General features: G+C 43.4%; 1 protein-coding gene across 1 annotated transcript in view; it reads right to left on the bottom strand.

Moving 5' to 3' along the window:
- The window catches only part of usp54b (ubiquitin specific peptidase 54b), a gene marked incomplete at its 5' end in the record, with an annotated part of 109,508 nt that overhangs the window by 69,212 nt on the left and 16,743 nt on the right, over window positions 1-23,553 (bottom strand). Inside the window, one exon of the mRNA XM_079492381.1 lies at window positions 23,166-23,258. Coding sequence (XP_079348507.1) covers window positions 23,166-23,258 — 93 coding nt within the window. The remainder of the gene's footprint in view (window positions 1-23,165; window positions 23,259-23,553) is intronic.

Genomic DNA, 23,553 nt, shown 5'->3' with positions numbered 1-23,553 from the left:
CATTCGTCCTGTGTGTGACCGTCACGGCATTTTGGTTCAAACTTCAAACCAGCAGAAACGGAAACGGTAAAAACAATCGAACGCCTCACGTTTACATCGAAAGGATTGTGTATTCTCTGCTGTGATGTTCCCGAAGCAGAAGCTCTCTTCCTCGGACTTCTGGCAAACATCCATATCCGTCTATAAAATAAATAACACACGTGTTGACATGGCAACAAACAATTATTTGACACAGATTGTGTACGTATATATTGCATATTATGCCGTGTCTGACTGTCGGGTGGAGACTTCATTATAAGTCCAAGACTGTTTTTCAGTACTCAAAGTCTCTCTCCGTCTGTACGTATATTCCGCGTAATCAACACAACATCAGCAGTTTCTGACGACATCAGCGCTTCCCGTATCACACCATATGTTGTTGATCTCTCCTAAGTGCTTCTTCTAACCGCCCTGGATAATCTGACAACGCTGGGTACGACGCGTGCTCTCACAACAACACATAGCACAACAACAGCTATTATTGCATTGTTGTGGGGCATACATTCCCGGCTCGCTTTGTTCCCGGACTCGAATCGTTCCAAAGTAGGTCGTAAAGCCCGTAAATAAAATAAGTTAATAACAGTATGTACATTATACATAAAACTCATGTGCCCCCAATAGAATAATTATATATAAACGTGTGTACTCCAAAAAGGTCTCAGGGCGCTAGCATCATTAAATTATTGTATTTTTCACAGTCTGTTCCACAGAAAACGCAACGATACTGCGCAAAACAACATAACACCAACAACAAAGTAAATATAGGTTTAGAATACACAAAGTATTCTTTAGTGAATAGACAAGGTTTGTTTCTTGCTAAAACAAACCTTTTGCCTTTTCAAAGTTCTGTATCTCTCGTCAGTGTCAAGTGACAATATTGAGGGCATGATGATCAGTGTCATTTGCTATTGTGAGCAGAGTGCTAAACATACGACGGCTTTATCGTTCATATCAGAAAGTGTGGGTGTTGGGAAAGCCAATAATCTTATAGAGGCAATACGGGTAATACTAAGAAGTCTGTTTTGGTTGATTGATTGATTGATTGATTGATTGATTGATTGATTGGTTGGTTGAAGTATTTATTTATTAACAGTTTGCAGAATTACAGTACATTTCAAGCACGACTCAATACAAAAACTGTCAACTGTGAGTGGACGACCCAATAAAGCATTACACTTGTTTACAATAGGGTCCACCTTTTTCAATTCATCATAACATTTATAGACGTACAAATATACACTTCTTCTATATAGCCAAAAGCAGAAAATCATCATTAGACATGGTCAGGTCAATACATGCATGGGAGGATGATTTGGGGAAGGTCAGGGATTGCGGGCAGGGATTGTTAGGCGGGAGAATTATAGGTCCCACAAATGGTTAGCAAAACCTGAGATGATTTTTTTTTTTTTTTTTTTGCTATTCAAAAAATGCAGATATACAAGCTCACAGCACGTCACTGCGTGTGCCATGCTGTGAGCTTATACATCTGCTATTTTTTGAAAAATGTTGAATCATGGTGAATTACGAAAACGAGAACTACTGATTTATAGAATCGGTCTCATGTCTTAACCCATTTTGGGCGGGAACCCCTTTTGGTGTTTTAAACATTATGTTATAATTTAGCTATTGAAAAATAGCAGATCTACAAGCTCATAGCACGCCACCGAGTGGCGCGCTACGAGCTTGTAGGTCTGCTATTTTAGAAAAATCGTGAAAATATTTATTTCAGAAAACTGGAGAATTTAGAAGATTTTTTTTTAAATTTCGAGGTCAGGCCAAGTGTGTCCGTGTTGACGACGTGCCAACGTTCTTTGAGTATCCTCCATGTCCTTGAGGAATACGGGTGAACACTGAGTTACACAAACTACTCTCTGTTCCGTTTCCTTTTCGGTCTAAAGCAGCAGCGAGACATTCCGTTTGACAGGTCGGGAACAGCGTGATGAGGCACTTTTTAAATCCCCAGTTCTTTTTATATCCTCTTTTTGTCTGAAGCGATTTCCAAGCTTTCTTTTTTTGTCTTGTTTTTTTTTTTTTTCGGAAACGCTTGAAGTCTTCATTAGAGGCTGCAAGTTATTTTTTTTCTCTGTCGGGTTCGGCGGAGAGGAGACAAGACGACGACAGGGGAGATGTCTTCTTCTGAGAGGCCGTTGATGTTTTTTTATAGGCTGATCGTTTGTTTACTTTAACCCATTTTGGGCGGGAACCCCTTTTGGTGTTAGCATTACGTTATGCTTTAGCTATTGAAAAATAGCAGATCTACAAGCTCATAGCGCGCCACCGAGTGGCGCGCTACGAGCTTGTAGTTCTGCTATTTTTGAAAAACCAAAGAACGACTGACATAGAAACATAGCTTTTTCAGAAAACTGTCAGGATGTAGAAGACATTTTTAGAATCTGATCTCAGGTCAAAATGGGTTAATTATACTCGCCCGTCTATAATCTCCACTCGTACGGTAGGGTAAATACCCGCGTTACTGCGGTCTGCGGAAGCAAAAATCCACGGTAAACAAAGTGGACCTGAATAAAGAAAAACAAAAAAAAGACTCGGCCTTGCTTGCAGCAGAGCCTGGCCTCAATAACAGCCCTGCATGAATAATATATGGCATTTATAGTGCCTTACAAAAAGAAAATCCACACACACACACACACACACACACACACACACACACACACACACACACACACACACACACACACACACACACACACACACACACACACACACACACACACACAGAGAGATCGCTGAGTGCTTTGTCGGAGCAAAATAGAAACTAAATCAAAACACGGTCGAGGCATATCTGCGGATAAAGCCCAACGCTCATGACACTGTTCTTTGACATGCAGGTGTGCTAGACATGGTACTGTAGGTCGACGCGCTTCGTCCATGAAATGAGAATGGAAAGTAAAGGCTCTAGTTATTAATACGTTGACACTATCAGTTCCATCACATGTGGAGCCGGGTTTTTTTTTTTTTTTATCACACGGACGGAGCTGGTATGTGTGGACTTCTAAACCAGTGGTTCCCAAAGTGGGGTCCAAGCCAGGGGGTCCGCAAAGTAATTCAGCTTTTCTTTTTAAGTGGTGCAACCACTCCCTTACGGAGCTGTGTGTGTGTGTGTGTGTGTGTGTGTGTGTGTGTGTGTGTGTGTGTGTGTGTGTGTGTGTGTGTGTGTGTGTGTGTGTGTGTGTGTGTGTGTGTGTGTGTGTGTGTGTATGTGTGTGTGTGTGTGTGTGTGTGTGGGTGGCTGGGTGCGTCTGAGCACGAAAACAGCATGGTTGTTTTTCATCACCTGTGCGCAACCTAACACACAGGATATTTTGGGTGTGCCAGTATAGTACAGTGACTGTACAGTACAGTACAGTACAGTAGAGGGTACAGTAGAGGGACCCCCACACGGTAACTCTGTCATTTCTCAACCGTTTCGGACGCGGAACTCCCCCCCCCGGGAACCCCCACACGGAGTTGCACCACTTTGATTTTTGAGTTTGATCACTTTGAGTTTTTTTCCCCTTTCTTTCCTTGTTGCCAGTGAATTATGGTATGTGTGATATGTGAGTTTACCATCATCACAATAATCCTTAATCATATTCCATCATTCAAGGGCTTTTGGATAGAAATTAAACCGACTCCATGCCGTCACTTTCAGTTAGAGTGCTGCAGAGGCTGAGTGTCTGTGACTGTGACCAGCTGATGGTCGTTGACGCTTAATTGATGCATCAAGGAAGGCAATTATGTTTCTGCCCTGTCAAATAGGTCTACATGATCTATTCTAAGATAGCATCTTAAATAAATGTTGTGAAAGTGTGTTTGTGACTTTGATTGAAACGTTTTAATACAAATAGTTCCAGTGGCATCTAAATGTAAGGTTGCAAATATGCTTATCGGTGTTGCGAGGATGAGGGGGTATACCTGGAAAACATTCTTCCCACCAAGGGGTACCTCATGGGCCAAAGAAGTTTGCGGGAACCCCTGCTCTAAACAAACATTACAAAATCCCATGTAGACTTGGCTGGCCATATATGTGACCGGGTCTGGCAAATAGGCCCTCATCTCGACCAGAGTAATTTTTCAGTTTTTTTTTTTACAGATTATTAAAGTACAGAATGTAAGCTTTCATATGATGTATCACTCAATGAAATTGGAAAATATTTGAAGAGAAAATCCCCTTTGAATGTTGACAACATTTCAACACCTACAGCTGGTGCGTGATTATGAATCCCACCAACGTTCTAGGGTAGACCCGCCTCACCATGTGTCTGATTGGCTCCCGGGAAGGCATAGTTTTACTGAGGTTAGGCCGTTCGGGTTAGGTTTAGGGGGGTGCATACTTAGTTTAGACTAGTCATTGGTTAGACATGGGTTAAGGTTAGGTTTAGGTGTGCTGCCCCGTGGGAGGTTAGGTTTAGGGTGAGGGTTTGAGATAGGTTGTAGTTGTAGGACTAATGACTGGTCGCAAAAACGAGAACTGTCAATCACAACGACTACTGGCCAATCACAGCAGGGCTTTCCTAGAACTGCGGTGGGATACATAATAACGCACAGCTGGTGTGTCAATGGGAGGGACAATAGGTACTTAACTCCACCCGCAATGACCACCTTAACCACCCCCACGTTTTAGCTGTCAACAGTGCAACACTAGAAACCGTAGATCAGACAGACCTGCTTTTAATTGCAAAATGTACAGTATAGTAAAATAGTAGAAATGTATGTAACAATTAACCTCATTATATTCATTATAGGCGAGTTGAGGACCATTTTGCTAGACCTGGTCACATATATGACGTAATCTTTAAAGGTATATTCAGTGATTTCACTTCATTCAAATATCACTTATTTTTTCTTTTTTTTTGGATAATCCTCCCTACTATAGAGTGTGCTGACCATATAAGGAGTTCCTCCCTGTCCCCAGTGACACCCCGGGGGTCTAAAAACCCTAGTTTCAGTTTTGGTGGCGGGTGGCAAAGCCTTCATCCAATCAGGATGAGAGAGGTCTTCCTCCAATCATGATCGAGTGGGGGCGGGCCTTGGTGCACATGTTGTTGGCCTGTTGCACTTCCCCCCACTGTAGTGCGTGTGCACATTTTGTTACCGGGGCGGACTGGGTGGTTTTCCAAATCACCCAAATCACTGAATGCTCCTTTAAAAGCCATGTTGTATTGGAGGGCCCCTCAATAAACGGTAGTACTTCACTGCCCTTTGAAGCGTCCATGTGGTCTGCAGACTCTGCACATCAAGTGGCTGTAAGCCTCCAGGGAAGCTGCCTGTTGTATTGAATTGATAAGATGAAACACTGATCTCTGTGCATGGGGGGGGGGGGGGGGGGAACTAGGTTATTAGAGCAGGAGGAAAGATGAAGAGAAATCCAGCCAATATACTTCACGCTTAACCCATTTAGACCTGAGGACGATTCTACAAATGCCTTCTAAATCCTGACAGTTTTCTGTAAAAACCTCATGTTTCTATATGTCAGTCGTTCTCAAACATTTTCATGTCAAGGACACCCCAAAAATATATGTACTGTAATTGCCCGCCGGCCGAACCCCATCTGAAAATATGTTATTCCCAGAAGCAAAGGTTTGAGTTAAAAAACGTTGCGCCACATTTTCACGATTTTTCGAAAATAGCAGATGTACAAGCTCGAGTGCCGCGCTACGAGCATGTAGATCTGCTATTTGAAGTTTTAATTAAGTAAAAAAGAAAATGGTGACACAGATGCGCTCCCGTCCAAAATGGGTTAATGCTACAGAGTGCCCAAGTCTGACATTATGTGTCCTAGCTTGGCAGCGTTGTTTTTTTTGGCAGCAAATTTCTATTTTAGTTTAGTCATTGTCTTTGGAATGACATTTTAGTTTTAGTCATATTTTAGTCACCTGGAATGTTTTAGTTGTTGGTCTAGTTTTAGTCGACTAAATGTCATATGGTTTTGGTATGACTAAACCTGCGGTTAATTTTGTCTACTAAAATGTATTTTTGGCGGGCCTTGTTGCCGTCGTAATGACGGATTTTACACTTGCTGAAAAATAGCATATCTACAAGCTTGTAGATCTGCTATTTTCAGCATGCAACAAGTGTAAAATGATGTGTCTTTTACTTACTTACTATACTGGTTCTGTTGTCCACTAGTCCCTTCCTAACATTTTAGTCTAGTTTTTATTTGTTGATGAAATTGTCAATATATTTAGTCTTAGTTTAGTCATCATAGCTGAGTTTTCATTTAGTTTCCATTTAGTTTTCATCAGTGAAAAAGGTATTCCACGAACAGTTTTTCGTCATAGTTTTAGTCGACGAAATCAACACTGCTGGCTCCGTCACAGTTTTGTTTCCCCATGCTGAATAAATGTGTTTAAAACTCTGTTCCAAAAATAAAGAGAAAACGCTAACGGTACCACCGCCGAATTAATACAATTTGCGCCAAAAAACAGAGACTGTATCAAATGTGAGTGACTGACTATATCGTAAACGATACAGATCCCTGACAATATCGCCAGGACAGTCCGTTTATTTTTAACCCATTTTGGGCGAGAACCCCTTTTGGTGTTAGCATTATGTTATGCTTTAGCTATTGAAAAATAGCAGATCTACAAGCTCATAGCGCGCCACCGAGTGGCGCGCTACGAGCTTGTAGGTCTGCTATTTTTTTAAAAGCGAAGAACGACTGACATAGAAACATAGCTTTTTCAGAAAACTGTCAGGATGTAGAAGACATTTTTAGAATCTGATCTCAGGTCTCAGGTGAGAATTCAGAATGGGGAATGAAACAAAACCAAGGAAGAGGAAGAACATCCGCACAGCAGTTTGTAGAGCTCCGAGACTTTCTTCCTCTTCCTCGATGTTTGCCTTGATGCCTGACATCCAGCACCGGGTCCTGAATATAGGCATTGAGATGTGCAATGTACAATCTTCTCTGTGGAATGAAACAAAAGCGTCACCCAGGGGGATGAGCGAATGACTTCTGTACTTCTTTTATTGTTGATGTACTGGCCTACACAGTGTGTGATACTAAGAACAATACAACATAATAGAGCGTTGCAGTCCCGCCCCCTACCATGGCCCAGGAAATGATTCTCCGTTCATTTTCCTCATAGACATTTCAGAAAGTATTTATTTACAATTTACAATTACAATTTACAATTTAGGCATTTAGCAGACGCTCTTAATCCAGAGCGACTTACATTTAAAGACGTTTACGCCGCGGACAAAGCCAACTCTTGTCGTGACAAATCATGACAACAAACACAATTTTTCAGGCCAAACAAAGAATTAGAAAGTAGAAAAAAACGGCAGGTTACAACACTTTTTTTGTTGTTTTTCTTCTATGTAATTATTTGTTTGGTCCAAAATATTGTGTGTGTTGTCATGATTTGTCACGACTCGAGTTGGCTTCGTACGGCGCTTAAAAGGTCTTTAAATAAATACTTTTTTAAATGTTTATGGGAAAAATGCATTGTGATTCATTTCCTGGGCCAGGCGTCGTCATGAAAGGGGGCGGGACTGCGACACTCTATACTGATAGCAGAGTGCAGTGCAGTACGGCCATTGGTTCCCAAAGTTGGGCAACCGCAGGGCAATTTGGGGGTCCTTGACATGAAAAGGTCTGTGAACCACTGCGGTATAGGCTACTAACATATTTTACTTATGAATAAATACCACGAGAGAAAAGGATGTTTGTGGACCTGATGAGGTGGTGAGACCGAAACGTCGTTACTCAGCTAAATAAACTGCTGCCGTAGAAGTGAAGACGGTGTGCGGTGTCTCCTTTTCTCTCATTAAACACACTGGTTGCCTGCTCCAACGCACCTGTCCCTGTAGGTGTGCAAAATGACTTGTTTTTTCTACTTATGAATACCACAACATAGAAATACTCTGTTACGAGTAAAAGTCCAGTATTCAAACTTTGGTACAAAAGGTATAGTGGCATCAAAATATACTTAAAAGTACCAAAATATGCGTTACTATATATAGGGCTGAAGAAGTGGTTATTGCGAACGAAGTGATTGCGAACGAAGTGATTGCGAACGAAGTGAGCAATTACTATAGAAGCCGGCCTAGCTTGTCTGTCTGTCTGTCTGTATGTGTGTGTGTGTGTGTGTCACGCTGTAACACCACCCGCCCACCACCAGAGGGCTTAGGTCTCTCTGTTTGTGTGTGTGTGTGCGTGTGCGTGTGTGTGTGTGTGTGTGTGTGTGTGTGTGTGTGTGTGTCAGACTGCCACAACAGCTTCGTTCGCTTCCCGCGTTTACGCGTCTTACTTGTACTTATACGAACTTGTTACTAAAGTTTTCAAATAATAAGAGGCGGTACATGTAAAAAAAAAAAAAAAAAAAAGTATATTTGCCTCTGAGAAATGTGAAAAAACAGAGTATATAATAAGACTCTGTAATCTTTCTGAATCGTGTCCTCGTATACACAACGGCCTTCATATATCCAGCTCATCATATCCCGCTGGAGATCTATCGCTATGTGTCAGAGAGACGCGGAGACAGCTGCTGAAATCTAAACCTGGAGAGATAAACGCATGGCTGATGTTCTGCAGACTGCCAAAGGATACAGACTGACCTAATTCTGAAATACCATCTCAGCTGCCTAGCCTGCCTTGCCTGCCTGCATGGGGAAAAGAGAAACTCAGCAAAGGGTTTTTTTTATTATTCTTTTTGACCGAAGGTAGAAAACCCTCACTATACTGACACGAACACACCAAACCACCAAGTGATTAGACTGGAACTAGGCACAGCTGCAGGACATGAGACTAATTAATTAGAGCGACAGAGACAGAGAGAGGAGTGTGTGTGTGCGTGCGTGCGTCAATTTAACAAAGGTGCAGACGATCAGAAATCAGCAGAGAGAGGAAAACTTGACGGAAAAAGACTCGCTCACTGTATAAAAAAATGAAGGAAAACTTCTTAGACAGAGACTTAAGAAAACCAGTTTTCTTTTATTTTAACATGCTCATAATAAAATGCTCTGTGCTCAAAAGTGCAATTAAAAGTAGCAAACGTTTCGGTCCTATAAGACCTTCGTCAGTGCCAGGTATATAGACCACATGACATGCCCCTGAAAATAATACTTAAAATATTAAAAAAAGGGGATACAAATATCCTCTTTTTGGCACTACCACTTGAATTAAGGTGACTTGACTGAGATTGACATTAATAATAATAATAATAATAATAATAATAATAATAATAATAATAATAATAATAATAATAGAAGAGCCTGTGGGCTCCCTTCTAGCACGGCTTCTATATCGTATAGCGTGTGAAAACGTGTACGTCACCAAGAGGAGGGCGGCGTCTGAAAAGCTAGGGACGGCCCTCTCGTGGGCATTCAATTCTAGCCCACATCACTCAGAATAGAGTGACGGTGGTATGTTTTTGTAAATACTGAGCTCGTTCTTGGCGACAACATAGTGAACCAACACCAGGATGGATAGAAAGAACGTCGGGCCCAAATACATTACAAGGACAAGGAAAATGTTGTGAACAAACACGGCTGTGCTTAGATACTTTGTTGAACGTTATGTCTCTGCGCCCGTGCGCCGTACAGCCGAGATCCAAGCCATTCTACGTCTTTTTGTAAACTCGTCAATCTGGGTTCCTTGATGCTGTCTCCATGCTGGAAATCTAATTCCGTTGTCTGGCTCATTCCCTCGACGTGACCTGCTGTGGCACTTATTTACTGAGCAAGTCTGCACCATTGTGAGGTCAGTTTAAAAAAAGAACGTATACAAGCACACGGATAGTCGCTCAATGTAAACAAACCAGACAAGCCAACAAGTATGGCGGCCGCTACCACGTGACACATATGTTGACGCCCCCTCCAGGAGATTTTGGTACACACCTATAGGCAAACCCCCCAATGCAATGATTTAGTTTTCAAGAGTGTTGCATGTTTACTAGGGGTGGGGTGTGATATGGGTTCATCACAATATTCGATATATTGCGATATTTGCAATATATCGATATATTGTATGAAATTTCATCAACAATATATCACGATATCTGCAACTACAAAATACTTGGAACTGAAAAAAATCAGCATTTTGTATTCCCACAAAGCTGTTTGGAGACTTTGGACAAATCACCATCCAGTAATTCAGTACTTCTGGTTGCTGTGGAATCTGAGTGGGATTTGCTTTATTTTAGCTGTCATTTCCTCCTTTTCTAAACATGTTGTTCATCACTTCATTATGAACATTTCAAATTTCAAAAAAAAAGAAGAAAAAAAAAAAATCTCCGATATCAATATTTTAATAATCAATATCGATTATTTATCGCGGGAGGACGTACCGATATATATCGCCATATCGATATTTCAGCACACCCCTAATGTATACATGCCAGTATAGCATTACAAAAGCATAGAAAAATGTGTGAGGCAAAGAACCTGAAGCCTTTATCATTTCCCATGCATTCAAAGTCTTACGCCAGTGCTACTATTCGAAAGCCTTCTTTCAGTGGGTAGCTCTTCTTGAGCTGGTCATTTTAATAAAAGTAGTTCTCAAGCCCAAAAAAATGTGGGCACCCTCCCTGGGTCTCTACACGGACACAATTGGCCCGTGTTCGGGGAGGGAAGCCAGTCGTGTATAGACGGTGATCCAGTATTTGTCACTGCACGTACACACACATCTCCTACGGGCTGCAGCAGCACCTGTCAGCGAGGAGTGTTGGCCGGGAGGAGTAGGGCGAAGGCTCTACGTCACTGGCTCCCAAACTTTTTCATGTCAAGGACCCCCAAATTGACACTAATTAGCCCCCACCCCCCCATAAGAAAATATATGCCAGGGACCCCCATAAGAGAAGATTTGTACGGTTCTAGCATTGATCCTCAACCTGTTTAATTTCAAGCAACCCCCAGTTTGATATGCATTAGTCTACTGACCCCACATTTAATGGCATTTCTGTCTCTGGGAGCCCTTATTTATATTGTAAAATCAATGTTCATTTAACTCTGAGAGTGTACACATGGAACCAAATGGACCAGTCCATTTGGTTCCATTTGTACACTCTCAGAGTTACAGACCCATAAGGGCCCATTTGGTTCCAAACTATCATTTAGCCGGGGGACCCCCTGGAACTCCCTCAAGGACCCCCTAGGGGTCCCCAGGAGCCCACTTTGGGAACCACTGCTCTATGTCCTCCCGGTGGGGGCTCCTCACTGGCAGGTGACAACACAGAACTGTGTGTGGGGAGGAATCATTTGGCATAACGAGAAAAAGTGGCAAAAAAAACAACCAAAAGAACACCACTAATCTGTGATTGTGTAATTATTATAGAGGTCCTCTCGTGATCCTTTTGATAATTTAGTGTCCATAACTTCTTGATCGTTATTAGACGAACATAGCCATTATCTGTAAGCTTCACGACAGTGGAGAACAGTCACGTTGGCTATTGAATAACATCAGGGGCCCTAGCGTAGAGCCCTGGTCAACTACAGAGTAGGGTTTCTGAGTGGTTAAACATGGCTGTGCGACAGATAGATAGCGTGTTGCAATGGGACTACTATGGTGCCATTAATCTGAGAGGAAATGTGTGCTACACAGAGGGCCAGAAATGAGAAAGGTAATGCGGTCGTTCCGACAGAGGGATGAGTGTGCGTATGTGTGTGTGTGTGTGTGTGTGTGTGTGTGTGTGTGTGTGTGTGTGTGTGTGTGTGTGTGTGTGTGTGTGTGTGTGTGTGTGTGTGTGTGTGTGTGTGTGTGTATGTATGGGTGTGTGTGTGTGTGTGTGTGTGTGTGTGCGTGCGTAAGCACAAGAGAGAGAGAGAGAGAGAGAGAGAGAGGAGAAAGGGAAAGTGAAAGAGCACAAGCAAAATAATGGGGTGTGTGTGTGTGTGTGTGTGTGTGTGTGTGTGTGTGTGTGTGTGTGTGTGCGTGTGCGCGTGCGCGTGCGTGTGCGTGTGCGCGTGCGTGCGCTCTGGTGGCTGTGCTGACTGCAGCAATGCGCCAAGGAGAATGGAGGGGGAATATACCCTACAGAGAGAGAGAGAGAGAGAGAGAGAGAGAGAGGTGAGGAGGGAGGGAGGGATGAGGCACGGTGAGTAAGAGAGAGGGAGGCGCGCGTGTGTGTGTGTGTGTGTGTGTGTGTGTGTGTGTGTGTGTGTGTGTGTGTGTGTGTGTGTGTGTGTGTGTGTGTGTGTGTGTGTGTGAATGAGAGAGAGCGAGCGAGCGCGCTCGCGCGTGTGTGTGTCTTTGCATGTGCGTGAAGGCAGTAACAATCCACACCGACTAGCACATTCATTCATCTCTCTCTCTCTCTCTCTCCTCCCTGGTAGGACAGGAGGAGAGGAACGGGGGGGGTGAGGGGAGGGGGGGTGCTCTGCTGTTGAGAGAGATAAAGTGTTGCAGTGATTTCTGGAGGGATGACTGTAGGGTAGGGAGGGGAGAGACATTGAATCTATACAACAGTACATTACATACGTATGTATAGTATAACGTCTACTACACGACACAGCGCATGCATGGTTCCCACACTCATCATCATCATCATCATCATCATCATCGTCCACCTCTGCTCTGCCTGCACAACATGCATTTACATGATTAGATAGACGTTCAGTCCTTATTATAGCTTTGAATTCGCATAGTTCGTGTTCAGCCCAGAGGCGCTGCTTCGTGACTCTATATATTCGTGACTCCAACGCTCCGTTGTTGCAGATACAGGGGGGTTGCCGACCCGAAAGGAATCGTCCCTCATTTTGGAAACTATAAAAAATAAACAACGTGTCCCGATAGTTATTGCAGTGGTTCTCAAACTTTTTCATGGTCAAGGTCCCCCAAATTGATATGTATTTGGCCTTGTTGGAGCCCTTCACTTTTTCTCTGCTTTCTACCATTATAATTAGGGACGTCCCGATACAGTGTTTTCGTTCCCGATCCGATCCCGATACCACAATTTCTGTGTGTTAGCCGACACCGATACCGAATACCGATACCAGAGAATAATATTTATAGTAATAAAAAAAAGGGAAATAAAATGGGGGCACGGTGGCAAAGTTGGTAGTGCTGATTAGGCCCACTGGCAGAGCCTGACCAGAGCCTTTTGTGGTGGTTCTGGAGAACCGTGGGTCCGACCGACTCGATACCGGGCACTGCACTGTGTTGAATTTGAAGTTGATGGGGCAAACGGTTCTCGAGTTACGTGCATTACAACCGTACACACACGCAGACAGACAGACAGACAGACACCCGACCAGGCGCGGAGGGACCACGCTCGGAGAGGGACCGACTCCCCTTTCTCCGGGCTCCTCCGTGCCGACCCCGGCCGAGCGAGACCGAGACGCCCCGTCTGACTCAGTTGTCCTGCCACGGACCGCACAGACAGACAGACAAGAGACTTGGCGCATTTACAGTATAGGATGTAAAACAGTGGCTTGAATTAAATCTAATTAGTTTAATGATTTATTTTTTAAACGTTACATTTATAGAACATGCAGTTCTACAAATAGTCCCACATGCGTTTATTATTATTGTTTTTTTTACATCCACTTTCGGCTTAATAACTCACCACCTGTTTCATCAATTAAACTTGAAGTGGTTTATGATAGCGGACATAGGTCCTTTGCTTGAAAATATGACATATGTGGTTAAAGTTCGCTGAGCTAAATAATGGAAAGTGTCAAACGTTACAAGAGAGGCGTGGCTCTCCCCTAAAGTGAAAGCGGTTATCAGTGTTGTTTTCGTCGACTAAAACTAAGACGAAAAATGTTCGTCGACTACCTTTTTTCACTGACGAAAACTAAATGGAAACTAAGCTATGATGACTAAAACTAAGACTAAATATATTGACAATTTCGTCAACAGCTAAAAACTAGACTAAAATGCTAGGAAGTGGACTAGTGGACAAGAGATCCAGTATGAGTCATTTTACATTTGGTTGCATGCTGAAAATAGCAGATCTACAAGCTCACAACGTGTCGCGAGCTTGTAGATCTGCTATTTTCAGTAAGTGTAAAATCAGTCATTGCGACAACATCAAGGCCCACCAAAATAAATTTTGGTCGACTAAATCAACTGTAGATTTAGTCAACTAAAATCTTATGACATTTAGTCGACTAAAACTAGACTAACACCAAGACATTCCAGGTGACTAAAATGTGACTAAAACTAAATGAAAACTATTCAAGAGACTATGACTAAAATCAAAATTTGCTGCCAAAAACAACACTGGTGCAGCCACCACGATAATGCACAGCAATGTGTGTCCCTGGCTGGCTGGGTCTGTCTGTCTGACATTAAACTGACTTTGTAACTCACTTTGTCACTCGATTTGCCATTCACTTTGTGCATGTGCATACCCTCTATAGCGTTTGTTGACCACCAAGTGTCACTGTTGCGCAGCCTAACACACACACAGATACACACACACACACACACACACACACACGCCAGGGAGGAGGGCTTGTGCAGTACCGTATAGGCTATACAACTACGGCACGAGTACAGTATACAGCACCACTCAGTTCAGACAGGCCTGATTTTTCGAAACCTTAGAGAACCAAACGAAAAGTATTAACAAGAGCTTGTGACTACTGAAAACACGGGAACACATGCAGGTTATTCTTTCTCCCCCATATACATCTCCACGTTACATTTTTATTCAGCAGCGTTTAATCTTGCGCTGGCAGAAAGACTTCCTCCTCCTCCTCCTCCTCCTCACAGAGAGAAGAGAAGAAGAAGAAGAAGCTTCCCGCAAGGCAACGATTATGCTCTTTGATCACCGGTGACAATGGACACACAATGGATGGCTGATAACACCGCCAGTGACAGAGCGATATAAACACTTAAACATGTCTGCCGTTCCCCGCTAGCTGCCTCGGTTTCTTCTCCCACGGATGACTAATAATGCTCACGTACAACGCACACACATACAGTACACACACACCCATGAGGCTGTGTGCGGTGCATGTGTGTGTGTGTATGCGTGTGCGTGCGTGCATACGTGCGTGTTTGTACTTTATTGTGAGGAGCTATACGCGTCCCCACAAGTATAGTAGAGTTTGATACTTTTTGCGACGACCTTTTGATTGATTGATTGAAATGTTTATTAACCGTTTTCAGAATTACGGTACATTTCAAGCACGACTCAATACAAAGACTGTTAACTGTGAGCGTACGACCCAATCGTACGCTCGTATCCCCAAGAGGATCCACCTTGTTCAATTCATCAAAAAACCCCTCACAAGATAAATGGTTGTATTTATGGTTAATACTCATTTGGGGGAACGAAGATGTACAATTTGAAAACGATTCACGTTGGGGATTAGGATTAGGCATTTTTTAGGGCCCTATTTTCGTCAGTGCTAACTAAACCCCTTATCCTTAAACTTCATTGCCCTTTTTTTTTTACATTTTGAAAAACATTAAAATAGTTCAACTAGCCGATCTACATCGACACGTTGTGAGCTTGTAGATCGACTATTTGAAATATTCAAAAATGTTTTAAAAAAAAAAACAAGAAAATAGGCCCCTAGAGCAGTGGTTTCCCAAAGTGGGGTCCGGGGACCCCCAGGGGTCCTTGAGGGAGTTCCAGGGTGTCCCCAGCTAAATGATACTTCGGAACCAAATGGACCCTTATGTGTCTGTAACTCTGAGAGTTTACAAATGGAACCAAATGGACCCATTAGGGTCCATTTGGTTCCATTTGTACACTCTCAGAGTTAAATTACCATTGATTTTACAATATAAATTGGGGTCCCAGAGATAGAAATGCCATTAAATCCGTAGTCCGTAGACTAATGCATGTCAAACTGGGGGTCCCATTGACATTAAACGGGTTGAGAATCTCTGCTAGAGCTGTAAAAATCTTCTCTTATGGGGGTCCCTGGCATATCTCTTCAAAGGGGGGTCTGCGGGCTAGTTAGTGTCAATGTGGGGGTCCTTGACATGACAAAGTCTGGGAACCAGTGCCCTTATTAGGCTTAGAGGATATGTTTAGGGTTAAAGTTAGAGTTATATATATAGTACGCCACTATGCCTCATTCATACTCAGTTGTGCTCCCGTGTTTTGTGTGCGCCGGAAAACAGCCGATCTACAAGCTCACAACGCCTTTGCGCTGCGCAAAAAAAAAAAAAAAAGAATTGCCGTACTAAAACATTATTGATGTCCTTACGAGTATGGTAATACAAATGTGTGTGTGTGTGTGTGTGCATGTGTTTGTGAGTGTGTGAGTGTGTGCGTGCGCGTGCGCGCGTGTGTGTGCAGAGCAGCCCAGCGTGGGTTCTGCTAACTCAGCGCATTCAGTCAAGCCAATTAATTACAGAGAAGTGCTAGAAGACGGAACAGCATGTAGAACACACACATCGACTGCTACTACACAATCTCCACACACACACACACACACACACACACACACACACACACACACACACACACACACACACACACACACACACACACACACACACACACACACACACACACACACACACACACACACGTACGTACGAAACTACGCACATGCAAACACACCATCACTACACCACAGCCTATACCTTTAAAAATGCACACACATATTTATCGTCACAGACGGGCAGAAACCTTGTATCTATCATTCCTTTTTTTTTGGGGGGGGGGGTAAATTAATGGCCCACCTTGTCGTACAAGACTGTCACGCAAAAGTATAGTTATCTTTTTTTGGCCTTTTTTTTTGCTATTTGCGTGAAGTGAACGTGAAAGTGGTTGTAAGTTGCGCCTGTGGGTTTTTATCAACAGCGAACCAAGGAAAAGTATTAACAAGCTTTGTGACTGCATGGCCTGGGCCATGGCTCAGCGGTCCAGGCACCATGGCTGGTAATCCAGGGTGCGTTCGGAAATATCGCACTGAGCGCACTGTGCAATGCAAACTAATATGCGAGTGCACTCCGGTGCGGTATTTCCGAACGCGACCCCAGTCTGGCAGTGTGCCACGGGCTCAACTCCCGATCCCGACGGCCTTTACCGCATGTCACACCCCCCCTCCCCCCATCTCTCTCCCCATTTCCCCTGTCAGCCTACTGTCTGTCCCTCCTTCAAAAAAAATTAATAAAAATAAAAAGAAAAAAAAATGCTTTGTGACTAAATAAGACCCACATTGGATCCATTTGGAACCGGACATAGACATCAAAGGAGGCTTCATCCCCTACCCTGTCTGTAAAAAAAAAGAAGAAAAACCTGCCCTCTCCAGACCACGAAAGCAGCATTTATATACCACGGTGAAAGAAATGCAAATGCGCCCGGGCCAATTTCCTTTCCATGCCATACCCGAAGGCAGCATTCAGGATAATTAATTACCTTTTTTTTCTCCTTCTAACTCTCCTGAACTTGAACGGCAGCATTTTAGCCTTGAAAGAATGTGTCCTCTGTGTGGAAAAATCCATGTCGTTATACGGCAGTGGTTCCCAAACTTTTTCGTGTCAAGGACCCCCAAATCAACATTTATTAGGCCACGGACCCCCCATTTGAAAAGATATGCCAGTGACCCCGATAAGAGAGGATTTCTACGGCTCTAGCAGTGATTCCGAAGGGGCACGGTGGCACAGTCGGTAGTGCTGTCGCCTCACAGCTAGAAGGTCCTGGGTTCGATTCCCGCTGGGGATGCTTTGGGCGCTGGGGGTGTGTTCCCTCCTCCGTGTCATCAGTGCCCATACCCGAGGTGGGGTTGGCGAAAGGGCCCTTCTGTGTGGAGTTTGCATGTTCTCCCCGTGTCCGCTAGGGTAGGTACCCTCACAAAAACATGCAGTAATCCTGGTCTCTAAAACTACCTCCCCCTGGCCAGCCGGGGCGCCTGATGGAGGGGAAAGGAACTGGTCGGAAATAACGTGTTCCTTTCATGCGCTACGTCCGGCCAGGGAATTTTCCCCCTGTCAGGTGAAAAGAAGCAGCGTGGACTCCTCATGCATAGAAGGAGGCATGAGGTCAGTCCGCTGCCCCCCCCCCCAGGTTGGCAGAGGAAGTGTAGCGCCCAGGATTACATTCGATAATTGGCACTGGGTGAAAAAACTGGGTTGCAAAATCGTGGGATAAAAATTATAGAAGAAAAAAAAAGTGATTCCGAAACATATTAATTTCATGGACCCCCAGTTTCACACGCATTATGCCACGGATCCCCGATTTAATGGCATTTCTATCTCTGGTACCCCAATTTATATTGTAAAACCGCTGTTAATTTAACTCTGAGAGTGTACAAATAGAACCAAATGGACCCTATAGAGCGTCGCAGTCCCGCCCCCTACCCTGGACCAGGAAATGAAACCCAATGCATTATTCTCATAGACATTTCTTAAAGTATTTATTTAAAGACGGTTACGCCGCGGACAAAGCCAACTCGAGTCGTGACAACTCATGACAACACAAACAATATTTTGGACCAAACAAATAATTAGAAAGAAGAAAAAAACGGCAGGTTACAACACTTTTTTTGTTGTTTTTCTTATTTGTAATTATTTGTTTGGTCCAAAATATTGTTTGTGTTGTCATGAGTTGTCACGACTCGAGTTGGCTTTGTCCGCGGCGTAACCGTCTTTAAATAAATACTTTAAGAAATGTCTATGAGAATAATGCATTGGGTTTCATTTCCTGGTCCATGGTAGGGGGCGGGACTGCGACGCTCTATAGGGTCCATTTGGTTCCATTTTTACACTCTCTGAGTTACAGACCCATAAGGGTCCATTTGGTTGCAAATTATAATTTAGCTGGGTCCCCCCTGGAACTCCCTCAAGTACCCCTGGGGGTCCCCGGACCCCACTTTGGGAACCACTGGTATACGGTACGCCGCATCTCCAGCGGCTAACGCTTGTATAGATCCACTATTTGTTTCGCCAAAAGCGTGCTTTTTAGGGCAGGGAGGTTTTTTAACCAGTGGTCCTTGAAGGGGGTTCCAGGTGGTCCCCAGATAGTCTTAGATAGATTTGGAGGCGCGCTATAGCAGGTTTAATGTTTGTTTTTAGTTAAACAAACATTAAAAAACGCCATTGACAATGGACAGAGTTTAATGTTTGTTTAGTCGCTATAACACAAACATTTAAAATGCCATTAACAATAAAGAGAGAGAGTTTCATGTTTGTTTTGTCTGTGTTTGTTTTACATCACCATTACATCACCTAATCATATAGCAACATGAGTTGGCCCCTTCTCAGTTCTATTTTTAACCATAATATAATAGCGGTCCTCACTTCACACGGGTGTGATTTTTTTTTAACTCTTGAGAGCGTGAAATGAAACCAAATTTTCGCTCTGAAGAGTTAAAGGAGCATTCAGTGATTTGGAAAAAAAACCTGGTCCGCCCCGGTAACAAGATGTGCACATGCACGCTCTACAGTGGGGGAAGTACAACAGACCAACAGCACGTGCACCAAGGCCCGCCCCACTCGATCATGATTGGATGAAGGCCCCTCTCATCCTGATTGGATGAAGGCTTTGCCACCCAAAGCCCAAACCGAAACTAGGGTTTTTTTACGCCAGGGGCTCACTGGGGACAGGGAGGAACTCCTTATATGGTCAGCACCCTTTATAGTAGGGAGGATTATCCAAAAAATAAGAAAAAATAAGTGATATTTGAATTAAGTGAAATCACTGAATATACCTTTAAATCATCGGTAAAATTCTGCATCGGTTAATTTACAAGAAGTCTACACAATTAGAGAATGTAGAAGAATTGTTATTTTGATCAACGTTTGTCTGTTATCTCTCCTAATGGTACCAACATCAACACAGCATGGAATTGGTGGACAGCATCTTATCCAACAATGACAACTAAAAGGTTCTACATTTTGGGGTCTGAGAGGCTAAATGTCATCAAATGGTGGTCCGTCCGTGGCTCAACCCATTTTGGGCGGGAACCCCTTTTGGTGTTAGCATTATGTTATGCTTTAGCTATTGAAAAATAGCAGATCTACAAGCTCATAGCGCGCCACTCGGTGGCGCGCTATGATCTTGTAGATCTGCTATTTTAGAAAAATCGAAGAACGACTGACATAGAAACATAGCTTTTTCAGAAAACTGTCAGGATGTAGAAGACATTTTTAGAATCTGATCTCAGGTCAAAATGGGTTAAATAACGGGCCTTGCTACGAAAAGGGTTGAAAAGCACCGTTTTAGGGAATTTCAGCCCCATGCCTCTCTCACACTCTCTGCACGTCCTTGGCCTGAAGTAACTGTTCTTTTGGACATAGGAGGTTTTTGCTGCAAGTGGGGGAGGGGGGGGGGGGGGGGGGGCATGGGGGGCTGAGAGAGAGAGAGAGAGAGAGAGAGAGAGAGAGAGAGAGAGAGAGAGAGACACTGGCTTCATAACGCGTTGTCATCACATAAGAGAGCTCCAAAATGCTGCGCTGCAGCTTTGCAAAGTAGATGATGCACACACACACACACACACACACACACACACACACACACACACACACACACACACACACACACACACACACACACACACACACACACACACACACACACACAGCAATCCCCCAAAGTGAAGAAAAAAAAACATTCTGAATTCTTCGCCTTTAGAATTTGCTCATAATAAAGGTCTTGTGAAGCGCTATGAATCAGCAAATAAATAAATACACATATTTTCGGCAGATGAGTCATGTCATAAAAAAAATTAAAAAAGCGTGGCAAAAGATCACAACTTGGCATTGTGAGCTGCAGAATTGGCTATTTCTTGCTATTTTTTTAAAGAAAAATGCAATGATATGCCCTAAATGTATAGGTAGGTGTGTTGCGGGGTCAGTCCTTAGAGTATATATGAATAGAGACGGCACCCGAGTTCTCCTCCCATCCACTTGCATTAAGTTGCTCAAAAGCGCATGAGGCGATTTCACTGTGCATTCTGAGTAGGAACAGAGTGCATTCTGGGATGGATTGGGCCCAAACACATGAACGCGCTGCCGCTGACTATCATTGCAGGCATTCAGCGTTCACGTGTCATCGTGAACGTGCACAATGATAGTCAACGGACCAGCGCGTTCATGTGTTTGGGCCCACGCTGCAATATAAAATTCGGCCACTATGTCCATTTCGCCTCAGGGTTTCATCCGGGTCAGACAGACGACACTCACCCCCAACTAAAACAGTTTTCAGGGAACTTTTATGCGGGAATGGTTGTCGTGACTCGTGAGAAACGCATGCTGCTCACTCGAGCAGCAGCAGCAGCGTATATGGAGTGCAAAAGATGAGGAGGCATCACGTATTATGAATATCAAGAAAGTGGATCATGGCCTGGGCCATGGCTCAGTGGTCCAGGAACCTTGGCTGGTAATCCAGTCTGGCAGTGTGCCGCGGGTTCGACTCCCGATCCCGACGGCCTTTACTGCATGTCTTCCCCCCATCTCTCTCCCCATTTCCTGTCAGCCTACTGTCTGTCCCTCCATAAAAAATATAAAATAAAGGCGAAAGCCACAAAAAAAAACATTTAAAAAAAAGAAAAAAAGAAAGTGGATCATATCACTGTCAAACAATTGATTTCACACACCCTGAAGAAGGCATCCTGTTTAGCCGAAACGTCTGTTCAATAAAAGCTTCTAAGCATCGTGACTATACGAGCTGTGCGGCCTCTCTTCTATTTGTCTCCCTGCGGTCAGCAGCACCTCCCCACACACACACACACACACACACACACACACAAACACACACACACACACACACACCCACACACTACTGCTGTGCCGCGCGCTCCTACCTTTGTTGTTTGTTTTGTTCTACAGAATTGATTTAAAAAATACTACTGTTGGGAGTCTGTAAAACGTTGAATGATTTAGAGCCAAAATATACAAGTATATTTCCGATCTTTTTTGCTACATCGCCAGACGGAACCTCTCAGGTCAGCTGGGAAACGTCTAGCTTTTCTGATCCCTGGAATCAAAACTAAACGTCGGAGAAGCAGCATTTTTACTTTTTAATGCACCAAATATCTGGAACAAGCTCCCAGAAAACCACTCGCAGGTCTAGCTGGCACACTGTACGCTGTTTCTCTCTCTCTCTCTCTCTCTCTCTCTCTCTCTCTCTCTCTCTCTTCTGCAGTGTAATTTATTTTTTAAATGTTTTTATTGTATAATAATGTATTTTTTAATGTACTTTTATAATGCGTTTCCTTTGCTTAACCCATTCTGACCTGAGATCAGATTCTAAAAATGTCTTCTACATCCTAACAGTTTTCTGAAAAAGCTATGTTTCTATGTCAGTCGTTCTTCAATTTTTCAAAAATAGCAGACCTACAAGTTCATAGCGCGCCACTCGGTGGCGCGCTATGAACTTGTAGATCTGCTATTTTTCAATAGCTAAAGTATAACAGAATGCTTGAAACACCAAAAGGGGTTCCCGCCCAAAATGGGTTAATGCTTTTTATGCAAAGCACATGAAATTGCCTTGTTAAAATGAGCTTCACAAACAAACTGGCCTTTTGCTCGCTTGGCTGCAAGTTGATCTGTTCAATACAATACAAAGTGAGCATACTGTATGATACTGTAGTTGAACTCTTTGAACACCTTGGGTCATTGTTCATTTTGACAGCAAAATTAGTATTTAGTTTTAGTCAGTCTTTTGAATACATTTTTTTATTTTTTATGTTTTTTTTTGTGGCTTTCGCCTATATTTTTTTAATATTTTGTATGGAGGGACAGACAGTAGGCTGACAGGAAATGGGGAGAGAGATGGGGGGAAGACCACTGAGCCATGGCCCAGGCCTTCAATACATTTTAATTTAGTTTTAGTCATATTATAGTCATCGGAAATGTTTTACTTTAGTCTAGTTTTAGTTGATTAAATATCCCGATTTTGTTCGACTAAATCCACAGTTGATTTAGTCGACTAAAATGTAATTTTTAGTCAGGCCTTGATTGCGTCGTAATGCGTTGTGAGCTCTACAAGCTCACAACGCGTCATAGCGGGCTTGTAGATCTGCTATTTTCAGAGCACAACACCCAAGATAACGCAACATAAAATGACTTGTCTTTTAGTTCTACCGGATCAATTCTCTGTTGTTGCCGTCTCTGTTGTCATGATGGGGGCTTTTTTGTATTATCCTCTTAGCATCACCTTTGACCGTACCTGGACTGTTAACGAACCTGCTAATAAAGTATTCAATCAATCAATCAATCAATCAATCAATCATTTGTGTTTGATGTAGACGGCGTGTTGATGCATGGCTCTGACCTTCAGAGCGCAGAAGATGCAGGAATCCTCCATGCACTTGTGTGAAGTCAGCTGCCGGAAGCTTCTCCGGAAGATGTCAAGATGCCACAGGACCTGGAAGGTAGAGAAAAACACACGCACACGCACGCACATGCACACACACACACACACACACACACACACACACACACAGAAGACCAATAGTTAATAGGATGACTCAGTGTATACAGCGCTATACAGTTGTTGGTTTTTGAGTGGTACAACCACTCCAAGGAACAGCAATGTCTGTGACTTTGTGACTCGTGTTAACCTATGTTTGTGTGTGACTCATGTGTGACTCATGAGCACCAGTAGGGGCGCTGTTGTGCCAGAAACAGAGACAGAGAGATAGTATTGCACTGTTGCCTGC

This window comes from Electrona antarctica (genome assembly GCF_951216825.1).
Source record: "Electrona antarctica genome assembly, chromosome: 22".
Classification (NCBI taxonomy): domain Eukaryota; kingdom Metazoa; phylum Chordata; class Actinopteri; order Myctophiformes; family Myctophidae; genus Electrona; species Electrona antarctica.
Note: the sequence above shows the minus strand (reverse complement) of the source record. Positions and strands in the feature narration are given on the sequence as shown.